Genomic DNA, 13,498 nt, shown 5'->3' on the forward strand with positions numbered 1-13,498 from the left:
GGCTCATCACACATTCAATTGACTCCACGACACGAATGTTCTCTAGTGACGGGTAAGGTTATTATGACAAATTCGGTGCAGGGACAGAAAAAATTAAAAAAAAATGATTAGCGCCGTGCTCATTCTCAACTCTAGAGGACATACTCTGATCTCACGTGCCTACAGAGACGATGTTGAAACGTAAGTAGAAGATTTTACATCCTCCATATAGAGCTCATCATGGTGTTCATGTATACAACAACAATAAATTTTTACATCATGTGTGGATATCCCAACAATAACAACAACAACACCTCTTCCGTGCCTTGACTGTGATGATGTTATCCACTCGGTACGACTGATGAACAACATACACAACAAAAACAACAACTCTAACAATAACCTTCATCAAATCCCTTTGATGTTGCTGCTTGTATGTTCCAACGTACTCATCCCTGTACGCACGAACCAATACCTTCAAATTGTCATCATCATCATCAACACCCACAACAGTCGTTCCATTTCGAGTGCTTTCAGATCTCAAATTTTAGCAGCCAAGATCGCCGACAGATGTCCAGTTAAAACAATTGGAAGTGTTACATTCATGTTCATTCGTCATGAAGAGATGTACTTACTTGCCGTAACAAAACAAAATGCCAGCGCTGCTCTAGTCTTTGAATTTTTGTATAAATTGATTTTCATTTTCCAATCATACTTTGACGGAAAATTCACAGAAGACGCATTGAAGGAAAACTTTTCACTTGTCTATGAATTATTGGATGAAATTCTTGACTTTGGTTATCCACAAAATCTAGAACCTCAAGTGTTAAAGGCTATTATTGTACAAGGTGGTATGAAAGATATCAAGCCACACGAACTTGAAGCTAGATTAAAGGAAGTCACAGGAGCTGTATCTTGGAGAAAGGCAGGTATTGTTTATCGTAAGAACGAGGTGTTTTTGGACGTTATTGAAGATGTGAACATGCTATTGAGCAACAAGGGTACTGTTTTGAGTAGTGACGTTACTGGTCGTATTGTAATGAAGTGTTTGTTGAGTGGAATGCCAGAATGTAAATTTGGTTTGAATGACAAGCTCATGTTGCAACAAGAAAAGAGAACTGCTAACAAGAAGAGATATAAGGAAATTGATATTGATGATATTACTTTCCATCAATGTGTCAAATTGGGTAAATTTGACAGCGACCGTACTATTAGCTTTGTTCCACCTGATGGTGAATTTGAATTGATGAGATATCGTATCACTGATGGTATTGTCCCTCCATTCCGTTTGCTTTCTCCAATTGTTCGTGAAGTGAGCAAGACTAAATTGGAAGTTAAGGTTACCATCAAGTCAGTATTCCATGCTCGTTTGTTTGGTAAGAATGTCATTGTCAAGATTCCATGTCCATCCAATACAGCCAAATGCAAGATTCATGTTGCCCAAGGTAAAGCCAAATATAAGGCTGAAAAGGGAGCAATTATTTGGACTGTTAAACGTTTCCCTGGTGACACTGAATTGACACTCTCTGCTGAAGTAGACTTGATTGCGCAAACTGCAGAAAATAAGAAATGGTCCAGACCTCCAATTGGCCTCAACTTCCAAGTACCAATGTTTACTGCTAGTGGTTTGCACGTGAGATTCTTGAAGGTCTTTGAGAAGTCCAACTACCAAGCTGTCAAGTGGGTCAGATACATTACCCAAGCAGGTGTCTATGAGTCTAGAATTTAAACAAATTTTTTGAACGTAACACATCATCAACATAATACAGTGAGTGCAGTATTTTGAATTCCAAAATTCAAATTAAATTTTACTCAAAACCTAAAATAAAATTGTAAATCTATCATGATCGCAAAGTTTCATGGGTATGATTGAACCAAATGATATTGTCACAAAGATCGTGCAATAAGGTAACATTTGCACGATTCATTCCATTGCTCTCTCATTCATCGATCACATTTGGCTCATCTTGGTCTTCGTTCGCAGCTGTTCCCACACTACTTGGCTTCCTAATATTATTCTTTCTGAACTTGAGATGATTCATGAGAGCGTAATTGTAATGAGAACATTTTTTAAGCGCCTTCTCCTCATCTTCACAGCCATGCATAAACGAACTTTTCGATAAACACTCCTTCAATTCCTTTTCTTGGTTTTCACAAAATATTTCTCCTACACAACTCACAGCCTTCTTTTTAAAGTCATCACAGACAGCATAATACTTCTTTCCTTCTTCAATTTCTTGTTCTGCAGCCTCACTGAAGGCAACATCTGTCTCCTTCTTTATACGTCTTGCCTTCAAAAATCTATTGCACAATCCTAGTTTATAAAACCATTCCGAACACTTAGCATCACACTTCGGAATCTTTTCCTCTAAATTATATTTTCTATTTTCAATTTGCCAAACTTGGTCCAACACTTTAGTCTCCACAAAAACTTTGTTTTGCAAAATTTCATCTTTGCATTTAAATATATGATCTTTTGTTTCCAATGAATCCACACAAGAAGCAAGTTTGGATGCTCTCACGGGATCCAACAAGTGTCCAGTCAAACACGAGTAGTAAATATAGAGAGCTCTCCGAACCATCGTTGGACTAACTTCATAATTACTCATCTCGGCAACATCACTCAAACGATTCAAATACTCTTTACATGTGGCGTATCTTCGCTCACGAGTATCGTATAAAAAGTGTCCGAGACTATCATATTGACTGTAAAAGTGAAGAAGAAGGTGGTAATCGATGGATTTTTCCAGAGGAGGTTGATGAGAGGGTTTGTTTTCAGACATTTTTTTGAATTTACCAAAGCGTTCGTTGGTGTACAGGATCTTACTTTAGATCTTAAATAAAGAAAAATGAAATTTTGAATTCAATTTTGAAGCTGAGAAATTTGAACATTAATATATCTGAAAATCTTATCTAAAAACGCAGAGCTCATACTTGGGATTCAAAAGGCTTGTTTTTGCTGGAAATTTAAATGAAAAAAAATGTCCAAAAGAAGCATCAAAGAGTCGTTATCACTGTCGGATCATGTTGAACGAAAGAACCGAAAAATAGTAACAGAAAACAAACAAGAAATTTCGCAAGATGTATTGGTCAATGTCTTGTTCCGATTTTTTGACTACAAGTGGTTGTTTCAGACGGCAAGTTTGGTGTGCCGAGAGTGGTATGAATTGGCAAAGAAATCACAGTTCAAGCTCAACATTGTTCTCTCGAAAAATAATCATCAACCCTTTGTCAATTGTTGTGCATGTGGAAGATTAGAGTCCATTACCGAATTTGTTGTGAGAGAATTGACTTGGAAAATTTTACAAGAAATTTGCTCTTTCAATATTTCATTCAAATTTTTAGAAGTTTTAGATTTATCTCACAATCGTATTGGAGATGATGGCGTGCAAATATTATCCAACCATTGCAAAGTGTTTGAGACGGTAAAAATTCTTAATTTGAGCAGTAACAAGATATCACACAAAGGAGCTCAATTACTAAAGGAAGCAACATTTACAAGGCTCACGCATTTGGACTTGAGTATGAATCCTATTGGGAACGAAGGATGCACGCATATAGCCAATATGGCATTTGGTCCTTCGTTACTGAAACTCAAGCTGTATGATTGCAACATCAGTGACATTGGTATTAAGAATTTATTGAATTCTACAAATTTAAATTCTCTTACATGGTTAAACTTACGATTTAACAAGATTGGCCTTGAAGGAATTCAATATTTAGAGAACAACGGTCACATCATGTCCAATCTTACCAAGTTAAATCTTCGCTTCAGTCTTCAGCCCTCCTCAAAAGATTACATCAAAAAGAGTTCCCTTTTTACAAAATGCCAAGTGAAAATGTAATACCATGTAACCTCGAGAATGTGTCTTGACACTATGCATTTAATGTATGAACATATTCTTCTACGTATTCACGGATCGGGGTTCGAGTTAGAGAGGTATGTGTTAAAACGTTGATCGAATGAAACTCAAATTAAAAAAAATGTGCTGTTCTGAAACGTATTCCTTCTACTTTTTTGTGGTGTGTGTTGCGTTGAGTGGAATTATTCTCTACGATTACACAAGTCTCATGTCACCGAAATCAGGATATTTTCATAGGAAGGAACAACTTGAATCTAAAATTTATCAATCTTCGAACGGACCTATTCAATATCATGTTCACAATTTGGAAAATATTGAAAATATTAAAAAGAATAATGGGAAAATATTTCTGTACTTGTATGTGTGCGTGAGATGATAAATCACTTTTGATATTAATTTACCTCTGAATAATTTGTTGAACGAAATGAATTGCAATGAACTCGGATTGTTATTGATTAATTATTTAATATATTATAATAATATTATTATCATTATTAATATGGATTTATACAAAGGCATGGAACACCTGGAGGTTTCGAAGAAGGAGCTAATTTTATGAAAGCATGCCCATCGGATTGGATCATTGTGTCTCCTTCAAGAATTGGATACGGAAAAACGAATTTCACACAATGGACCAAATCAGAAAAGGAATCTATTGATTTTTACTTCCCAAAAGAAGAGAAATTTGTGGTGAATCCTCATGCTTTTGATGTGACTCAAACGAGACATTTATTGAAAATTGTTGAACTCGATGAATTGAATGTAAATGCAACAACAACAACAAATACTAGCAGTATTGAAACTAGTATTGGTAGCAGTGATATCCGATCGAACACTTCAGATTCCACTCCTTCTCTCAATTATCCCAAATTGAGTTTCATCTTGGAAAAGAATGCAATCATGATGATGGATTTAATGAATCATCTCTTTGGACGAAATACCAAATTCAATATTATAGCTGTTGCTGGAGGCGGCCCATATGGACTCGAGTTGGCTTCCAAAAATCCCTCTCGAGTGGAAACCTTGCAATTGTTGGCACCTGTTGGAAGAAATTTCATTATTGGTCGAGGCGATTCTCCCAAGAAAATTTCAACTCTCATTACTCAAGTGAATCATCGACAAGAACACCATCTACAAGAATTTGTTTTCAACAAGAAAGATATTTCCTTTAGGCCCAAGAGTGTGAATAACGATGAAAATCTTTCGTTACAACACGAAAATGAGGAAATGGAAAAGAAAATTCTCTCCATGGAGGTGGAAGAGCCAAAACCGTTCAACACAACTCTTGCTTTATCGGCCTATGTCATGGATCCATTTCTCATGCTTAGAAATAATCCACTAATTGTCAAATTTATGAGCTATTCAGTGGTTCGTTTGATGAAATGGTTTCCCAATGTCGCTTTCAGAATGTCAGTCATTAACACAGAACCTGAAATGCTTGATAAGAAATGTTTCGAACAAGTGAAACAAAGTTTTATGACTCATCAATTGATTGAGGGTTTACAGTTTAATGTTGGCATGATGGATAGCAAAATGAGAGGATACATTCTTGATTTACTATTGTTCTTGCAATTTTCAAAGGATAGAAAAGCACAATTAGAATCCATATCCATTCCAACCTTAATTCAAGGATCCATCTATGACAAGTCTGTGGATTTTGAAGATCAAGTGGTTTATATTTTCCAACACATTCCAAAAAGTACATTGATAACCTTTGGAGATTGTGGACAATTATTCTTTATCAATAATCTTCGAAAAGTCTACTCTTACATGGATCAATTCATTATGAGCCAAAGATCATGAACGACGCCTAGTCAAGATGTTTCAATCAAAATTTGAATCTTTTCAACAACAAAAAAATGTTTCAAAAATCATCTCCTATTTTTTCAACGAGTTTTAAAAATTTGTTATCATCTCATCATCCACATGTCTTTTCTTGCCGTAGCATTGGTCTGAAGAAGAATCATGAAATGTCAAGAGAGATTAAATGGTTCTTCTCTTGGATGGGTTCTACTCAAAACATGTCGTTCCATACATCGGAAAGGAATCCGAAGAGCAAGAGCACAACAAGAAATGAAGGGAGCGTTCATAAAAAGGTTAGAGCAACTTCCGAGCCAATGACTACTAATAGCACCACATCTGCAACAACAACAACAGCACACCAATCCACCACTCCCGCATTGCAAACTTCGCAAATAGACAGTACCTTAAAGAGCATGATCGACCAGTTCATGTCCTCACAGCCAAGTACATCAGAGCCTTTTGATCCGAGATATGAAATTGAAATTGTGAGAGCACAAATCAAAGAAGGCTTTACTTCCCGAAGAGGTTTTGACACGATTCTAAAGTATTATCACAAAATGATCGATTTATTGATGGATATCAAAGACTTGGAACAAGCAACAACGGAAATAGAATATTGTATTCAAATTTCAGTGGATGTTCTCGGTGAAAATCATATCAATGTGTTTCGAATGAGAGAAAAATTAGCATTAGTTTATTTCTATTCACAAAAATATGGAGAAGCTTTAAAAGAATTGCACAGCATGTACTTTGCCGCTTTTAATCTTGCCGAAGCAAATGAAGAACACTTTGATCTGGTGAGGGAAAGTGTCAATGCTTTAAATTATGTGACTTTCTTCACTGATTACTTTTATGGAGTTTTTTCACAGGAAGAACTTAATACAATACTCAAAATCTATACATCCAACACAGAACTCTCGTCCAAGGTCACTCTCATAAGTTTAGCCAAACAATTCCCTGAGTGGAGGCGATATGAAATGGCTGACAAATTTCTCATTGATAAACTCAAACGAGAAGAAAATAAGCTGTCCAGTTTGTCACTTATGAGTTACAAAGCAGATGCCAAATCAGAAATTAGAAGACAACAAGACCTGATCTTTGAAATTTTGAAAAAACAAGGATTTTTATACGAGTCTGAAAAACGTGTACAGTTAGCATTTCATCAATATGAACGAACTCTCACAAAGGCCATGACCTTTTACGGAAAGAACTCACTTCAAGTGGGTGAGGTGTTGGTGTCACTCGCTGCCATTGGTACACTCGCAGAAAAATTCGAAACCAGTATATCGTATGCAAAACGTGCTTGCGTCTTGCTGAATGCCATTCCTGACAGTATCAACAAGAAGAATCCTGAATATGAAGCAAAACTTGGAAAAGCTCTTATTACCATAGGTGAAATTTATTCGAATGGAGCAAAGGACCTTCCTGCCTCTGAAATACGACCTTATTTGGAGGCTGAGAAATTCATCTCGTCAGGAATGAACATTATTGACAAACATTATGGACGAGATAATCCCACATGGATTTTAGCTGCTTACAGTCTTGCTTCTAATTATGATTTATTGTGCTCTTGTATTCATGAGTTGGCACTGGAAAAAACCATAACTCAAATGGGTGAAGCTGGCATTCGACAAGATTCGGCAAATTTTCAAGTCATTCTTTCTGAGGAGGATCAAAAAAAAGTGAACGATTGGAGAGAAAAATCTGACAATTTATTCGAGTTGATTCGTGAAGTCATTAGCATGAGTCCTGCCAAATACTTGCTTAAAATTCCGCTTACCAAAGGTTCACTTTTTTTGGACGAGTTCATGGCCAATGATTCGAGAGCATTTAGACAAACGACCATTGCCAATGAGTATCCGCAACCTGAAATTATTCACGAGCTATATTCATCGAGTCGACAATATCACTTGGTTGGATCTCTAGAGAAGGGAATTGAACATTTGAGAAATGCCATTCAATTATTTGACCAACAATATGGTCCCGAAGATTATTTGTTTGAGAGAGAATTTGCAAGCACTGAACTTGCAAAGCTTTATAACATTACAGGGAATATTGATGAAGCATTGTCATTGCTGGAAAAAAGTATGGCCAGAATTGAAAAGGTGTTTGGAAAAGAGAGCAAACTTTATTTGGAAGTGAGTGATGCATTTCAACAAATTGCTTCTCTGAAAGGACTTTCTGAGGATCAACGACAAAAACATTTCCAAAACATTCTTGAAAAGTACAATAAGGATTATGAAGAATTGGCCAAGCAAGCTGAGAAGGAGATTGTGCAAGAGCAGGGAAAAGCCAAGCAAGAAAAGGTACCACAAGGTCACTCTACAGACACTACTACTGAGAACAGGTCGGAAATGGACCTTATCAAAGCTTCCTCCGCCAATCCAGAAACAAGTCCTTCTTCAAAGAAAGAATCATCATCATCTCTGAAAAAGAAACCTTCCAAAAAGAAAAAATAATATATGAACGAATGAGTTGACCATCCTCACCTCACGAATCATCATGAAATAGTCAAAGATATATACACACAGAGATAACAAGATGTGGTTCACACATTTCACAAAATTTTTGAAAGTATTGCTCAATATCCAATAACATCCTTATTATCTGTTGAGGATGGACCAATGACCTCCGAGTAGTCGTATTTTGTTTTCAACTCCTTGTCTCTAATCCTCAGTTCCACTCCATGTTTTGATAATACTATAAAGAACGTCTCTCGTTCAGAATCATGATTCAAGTAAGGACCAGAGAAGGTATATGTATTGCCCTCGGTCACAACCTCGATGTTGTCAACAAACAAGTTTTCTCTCTCTTCAAAGACGTGTGCAACGTTCACTGGTAGTGTGTGAGTTTCTTCATCTCGATCTTCTCCTTCTGCTGCTTTGAAATAGACCGTGACGGCACAAACGGTTGGTAATTCGTTGGCTATACGGACGCTAAAGAGCTTTGGTTGCATGTTGTGGGTCGTTTATAAATTTGATCAAGACGGACTTGTGAGTATAGTAGAGAATGTGTAGCGTTGTTTGGATCTCTCAATTTTTTATTATTTTCAAAGTAAAATGAATGTAAGAATCAATTAAAATGTCTTTTTGCTAAAAAAGTAAGCATTCTTGGAGTCTTTTTAAGGCGATTTCATCTGCAGTGAGTTGGTACAAGTAAGTCACACACTAAAAGTATGTAGTTCAAAGAAAGATCGTAAAAAATGGGTAAAAAATGGTTGAAGTCAATTCAAATGCATTGTCTTTCTTGAGAGGTTCTTTGAAATTGCACACACGTTGCTGGTTTTAAAACGTACCGAGATGTGAACTCTATCACTCCAACCAAAAAAACAAAAAAAATGATTCCATCGAGCACAGAACGCCTTGTTGAAGATATTCTTGACAAGTCGGAAAGTTCAACAGATGATGATCAAACGATCGAACCAACAACCCAATTCGTTTCCAAAGATAAAAGAAAAGGCCATTCGGGAGTCTTTATTGAAATTGGTGAACGTATGAAAGCCTATGAGAAGAATCAAGGACCAACACTCGCACTCGACAAGCCATTCATGGCCCGTTTGGATGGTCATAAATTCTCAACGTTTGCGAGTCCTTTCAGAAAACCCTATGATGATTTATTGCATGCTGTCATGATTCAAACGGCAGCAGATTTGTTGGAAGAGTTTACCGAAGCCACTTGTGCCTACACTCAATCGGATGAAATTACTTTGTGTTTTCCAAATGTCAATCATCCAATGGTCAGTAATAATGATGATTCGACAACCTTGAATTCTCAAACACGACCTATTGCATTTGGAGGCAAGGTCACCAAATTGTCGACACTTCTCGCAAGTTATTGCTCTGTACGATTTAATTTTAATTGTCAGAAATTGGCACCATTATGGCCAACTAAGGAAGAATATATGGAAAAACAATGTCCTGCCAATCAAACTCGAAAATCCTATAATCCTGAACAAGTTCAAAAAATGTTGACAAGAGGAAAAGCTTATTTTGATGCTCGAGTCTTTCAAGTCGAAAGTAGTGATGAATTTGTGAACAATATTCGATGGAGATCGAATTATGATTGCGAGAGAAATTCACGAACCAATTTGGGAGCATGTTTTTTCAGTACCAAAGAAATGAATGGACTTCGTGCCAGTCAAGTCGTTGAAAAATTGAAAACAGAAAAACAAATTGATTGGGAGTCTTATCCTATGGGTTTCAAGTATGGTACTTTTATCAAAAAGACCAAGTATGAGAAGACAGTACATGTAGAGAAAACAGGTCAAACCATGACTTGTATGAGAACGAAAATGGATGCATATTCCTTTAAATTGGACTCTTTTGATCTCAAATACACTCCACTCTTTACTTTGAAAACTTGGAATGAAGTATTTGAGGCAGGAATTTTGGATGAGGCCAATCTTGAAAAAGAGAAATTATTTCGTGACCTGCTTACAGAGCAAGCATCAGAAATGCAATAATATTATTCAATGACTATGATGATATTTTTCAATTTGAACACCCCTTCTTTTGCGGATTTAATACAACACATTCTCATAATTTATTGTAACGTACATTTCATCAACTTGTTTCCTTAGTGTTAAACCAATAACACACGGAGAAAACTTGAGCTTCGGAAAATTGTTTCAAACATCTCCACGATCGCACAAAGAGGAAGAATAAAAACATTGAAAAAAATGTCTTCATCATCGTCATGTCGCAGACTCTCCATGCTGCAACAGCACTTGTTTCCTTCCTCTTCTTCATTGGGAACAGTAGGAAATTTTAATCATCATGATCAGTCAACTTGCTCATTTTCGGAACATCACGGATTGGAGGAATCAATGATTGGATTTAATGAGACTTCTGCTTCTGTCAATTCATCAACAACAAAGAGAAAGGCAGTGATTGTATGCGGAGCAAGAACACCTTTTGTAAAGGCATTTGGTGATTTGATGGAGGTAAGCATATCGATTGAGATCGCACCATTCATCTCTAAATACACTCAATACAACGCTTTTGAAATTCAAAAATAATTCTAAAACCGTGGAATGATCATCCGACCATGCTAACCTGTATTGTTTCAAATCTCACCGACCCATTATTTATGTAACTATGTCACAATCAATGAAATGCAACAGGTGGACTCTATCGGATTGGGAGTTTCTGCCGTTGAAGGTCTATTGAAAAAGTCAAAATTGGACCCCAATCTTATTGATGAAATTATTTGGGGAAATGTTGTTCTCAACACAAAAGCTCCAAACGTTGCAAGAGAAATTGTCATTGACTTGAACTTGCCAAAGAAAATTACAGGTGTGACTGTCAGCAGAGCTTGTTTGTCTGGTTTGGAAGCAATTTTGCAAGGCATTCGGTTGATTGAACATGGACAAGCTGAAGTTGTTGTTGCTGGTGGGTCAGACTCAATGTCCAACGGAGAAATGGCTCTTCCAAGGTTTGTTTCAACTCGTGTTGTATTATTTTGTTTATCAACCATTAACTTCTTGACATGATTTTCGTCCGCTCTAAATCTCAACAACTTGGAATAGAAATCTCACATTGGCCTTGGGTAAATACAATTACGGAAAAGATAAGGGAACTATGAAGGGGTTGATCCAATTGTTTAAGGACGCTGGATCTCCATTGAGCTGGATACCAACTCCACCTGCCATTGCTGAAAGATCTACCGGTAAGGTAAGTGTGTGTCCTATGCTTTGTTAATTCTTATTTTTGAACCAATGAACAATATTGGAATTTGTCAACGTTGTGAATTTTTTATTCTCACCTTCAACATATTCACAAACCTTTCGAACGTTAATGACCTCTTGTTCAGACTATGGGATATCATGCAGACATGATGGCAGATCTCAATAAGGTAACCAGAAATACTCAAGACGAATTTGCAGCACAATCTCACAAAAACGCAGCCAAAGCAAGACGTGAAGGAAAATTAGATGAAGAAATTGTTCCCGTTCGATTGAAGAATGGTAAAGTCATTTCCAGAGATAACCTCATTCGTGAGGATAGTGATGCATCCAAGATGAGCAAATTGAAGCCAGTCTTCAGAAAGACCGGAACTGTGACAGCTGCCTCTTCATCCCCTCTGACTGATGGAGCCAGTTGTGTACTTGTCATGAGCGAGGAAAAGGCCAGAGAATTGGGATATCCTGTTGACATTAGAATTTCATCGTATGCCACAACTGCAGTTGATCCATACCCACAACTTTTACTTGCTCCAGTTTTGGCATTCCCAAAGGTTTTGGATGGTGCTGGTATTACTTTGGATCAAGTGGATTTATTTGAAATTCACGAAGCTTTTGCTGCTCAAGTGTTGTCCACTACAGCATGTCTTGCAAGTGATGAATTTTGTCAAAAGAGGCTTGGTAGAAGTAAGGCCATTGGAGTCATTCCTCCAGAAAAGTTGAATATTAATGGTTCCTCAATTGCCATTGGACATCCTTTCAGTGCAACAGGTGGAAGATTGGTCACTTCAGCCATGAACGAATTGAGGAGAACTGGAAAAAAGTATGCCATTCTCTCAGTTTGTGCTGCTGGAGGTCTTGGAGGTGTCGCGTTAGTGGAACGAGTGAGTGACAATAACAAGCAATAGCTTTTGATAACCACAATAATAACACACAAATAACTTATTAAATTCAAAGATTTTGTCAAAGATGTGAACGTTATGACGTGTTCCGGAGGCTCTGCGTGCAGACAGATTGTAAAAAAATGGCCATCCAAAAGAAGACCAAAGATCCAAGAGAAAAGGAGAAGAAGAGAATTGAAAGACTCCAAGAGAAAGTAACACCTCCCGAAGATACAGTCAAGAGATTTGCCATTCTGATTGGAGGAGCTCTAGTTGCTTTCATTGCTCTATTGGGTAGGTTTTATTTTGATGATCATCGTACAACAACTAATTTCCTTGTCATGGATTTTCATCATCACGCGATCTTGTGGAATTATTGTCTGATACGTGAATCTTCATTTCATTGAAATACATCATGTCGATTATTGTCCACATTCAAAATCATCACAACGTTGTACCATTGCACTCAACAACTCGCGTGTGTGTAATCTTTGATGGTCCACACATTTTTCTTCTTCATCAATTCTCATCATCAATTTTCAAATCATATACATTGAATGATGGATCATACACTCAACAATTACAGGCCTAGTATTCTTACTAAGTGGAGAAATTAAATACAAGAAGACTGAAGAGGGTCTTCCATATCCTGTCAAGCTTGAAGTCACTGAAAAAGTCTTTTTCGATATTTCTATTGGTAAGCCTTCGAAGAGAAATCCACCTGTGCGTATTGTTCTTGGTTTATTCGGTAATGCTCAACCAAAGACTGTTGAGAACTTCCGTTCACTCACAACTCACGACAGACAAATTGGATACAGAGGCTCAATCTTCCACAGAATTGTACGAGGATTTGTCATTCAAGGAGGTGATATCACTAAGGGAGATGGTACAGGAGGAACTTCAATTTATGGACCATCTTTCGATGATGAAGATTTAAGCATTGAGACATTCCGTGGATGTGTTGCAATGGCCAACAAGGGACCAAACAGCAACAACTCTCAATTCTTTATTACGATGGCTCCAACTCCTCATCTCGATGGAAAACATGTTGTTTTTGGACGAGTGTTGAAAGGATGGGAATTCTTGCAAAGATTGGAACTTATCCGAACCAACCAAAATTACAGACCTGCTGTCGATGTTATTGTCGTGAACAGTGGAATTTATAAGGAGGAAATGCAACAACAAGAACAACCAATTCCTCAAGAATAAATCAATCTCATGATCTTCAATGTAAGAGGTAGGTTATTTTTATTGTACTTGTGGCTTCTATTTGTCAAATGCTGTACCAATGT

At 37.1% G+C, this 13,498-nt stretch overlaps 9 protein-coding genes across 9 annotated transcripts; 7 read left to right on the forward strand and 2 right to left on the reverse strand.

The window, feature by feature from the left end:
* Positions 1-103: 103 nt before the first annotated feature.
* C9374_007905 (uncharacterized protein) lies at positions 104-1,708 on the forward strand (the record flags this gene model as incomplete). Its single annotated transcript, XM_044697922.1, has 2 exons — positions 104-180; positions 493-1,708. 2 exons carry the CDS (start codon positions 104-106, stop codon positions 1,706-1,708), a joined length of 1,293 nt encoding a protein of 430 aa, XP_044546019.1.
* Positions 1,709-1,919: 211 nt separating this feature from the next.
* C9374_007906 (uncharacterized protein) lies at positions 1,920-2,762 on the reverse strand (the record flags this gene model as incomplete). Its single annotated transcript, XM_044697923.1, has 1 exon — positions 1,920-2,762. One exon carries the CDS (start codon positions 2,760-2,762, stop codon positions 1,920-1,922), a length of 843 nt encoding a protein of 280 aa, XP_044546020.1.
* Positions 2,763-2,960: 198 nt separating this feature from the next.
* On the forward strand, positions 2,961-3,824 carry C9374_007907 (uncharacterized protein; the record flags this gene model as incomplete). Its single annotated transcript, XM_044697924.1, has 1 exon — positions 2,961-3,824. The coding sequence occupies one exon, from the start codon at positions 2,961-2,963 to the stop codon at positions 3,822-3,824; it is 864 nt and encodes a 287-aa protein (XP_044546021.1).
* A 139-nt stretch (positions 3,825-3,963) lies between these two features.
* Positions 3,964-5,645, forward strand: C9374_007908 (uncharacterized protein; the record flags this gene model as incomplete). The annotated part of the gene is made up of 2 exons (XM_044697925.1): positions 3,964-4,199; positions 4,358-5,645. The coding sequence occupies 2 exons, from the start codon at positions 3,964-3,966 to the stop codon at positions 5,643-5,645; spliced, it is 1,524 nt and encodes a 507-aa protein (XP_044546022.1).
* A 56-nt stretch (positions 5,646-5,701) lies between these two features.
* Positions 5,702-8,104, forward strand: C9374_007909 (uncharacterized protein; the record flags this gene model as incomplete). The annotated part of the gene is made up of 1 exon (XM_044697926.1): positions 5,702-8,104. The coding sequence occupies one exon, from the start codon at positions 5,702-5,704 to the stop codon at positions 8,102-8,104; it is 2,403 nt and encodes an 800-aa protein (XP_044546023.1).
* A 122-nt stretch (positions 8,105-8,226) lies between these two features.
* C9374_007910 (uncharacterized protein) lies at positions 8,227-8,601 on the reverse strand (the record flags this gene model as incomplete). The annotated part of the gene is made up of 1 exon (XM_044697928.1): positions 8,227-8,601. The coding sequence occupies one exon, from the start codon at positions 8,599-8,601 to the stop codon at positions 8,227-8,229; it is 375 nt and encodes a 124-aa protein (XP_044546024.1).
* A 381-nt stretch (positions 8,602-8,982) lies between these two features.
* C9374_007911 (uncharacterized protein) lies at positions 8,983-10,107 on the forward strand (the record flags this gene model as incomplete). Its single annotated transcript, XM_044697929.1, has 1 exon — positions 8,983-10,107. The coding sequence occupies one exon, from the start codon at positions 8,983-8,985 to the stop codon at positions 10,105-10,107; it is 1,125 nt and encodes a 374-aa protein (XP_044546025.1).
* A 216-nt stretch (positions 10,108-10,323) lies between these two features.
* Positions 10,324-12,233, forward strand: C9374_007912 (uncharacterized protein; the record flags this gene model as incomplete). The annotated part of the gene is made up of 4 exons (XM_044697930.1): positions 10,324-10,587; positions 10,768-11,078; positions 11,173-11,317; positions 11,457-12,233. 4 exons carry the CDS (start codon positions 10,324-10,326, stop codon positions 12,231-12,233), a joined length of 1,497 nt encoding a protein of 498 aa, XP_044546026.1.
* A 116-nt stretch (positions 12,234-12,349) lies between these two features.
* Positions 12,350-13,415, forward strand: C9374_007913 (uncharacterized protein; the record flags this gene model as incomplete). Its single annotated transcript, XM_044697931.1, has 2 exons — positions 12,350-12,500; positions 12,793-13,415. The coding sequence occupies 2 exons, from the start codon at positions 12,350-12,352 to the stop codon at positions 13,413-13,415; spliced, it is 774 nt and encodes a 257-aa protein (XP_044546027.1).
* Positions 13,416-13,498: the final 83 nt, after the last annotated feature.

This window comes from Naegleria lovaniensis (genome assembly GCF_003324165.1).
Source record: "Naegleria lovaniensis strain ATCC 30569 chromosome Unknown tig031, whole genome shotgun sequence".
Lineage (NCBI taxonomy): Eukaryota > Heterolobosea > Eutetramitea > Acrasida > Naegleriidae > Naegleria > Naegleria lovaniensis.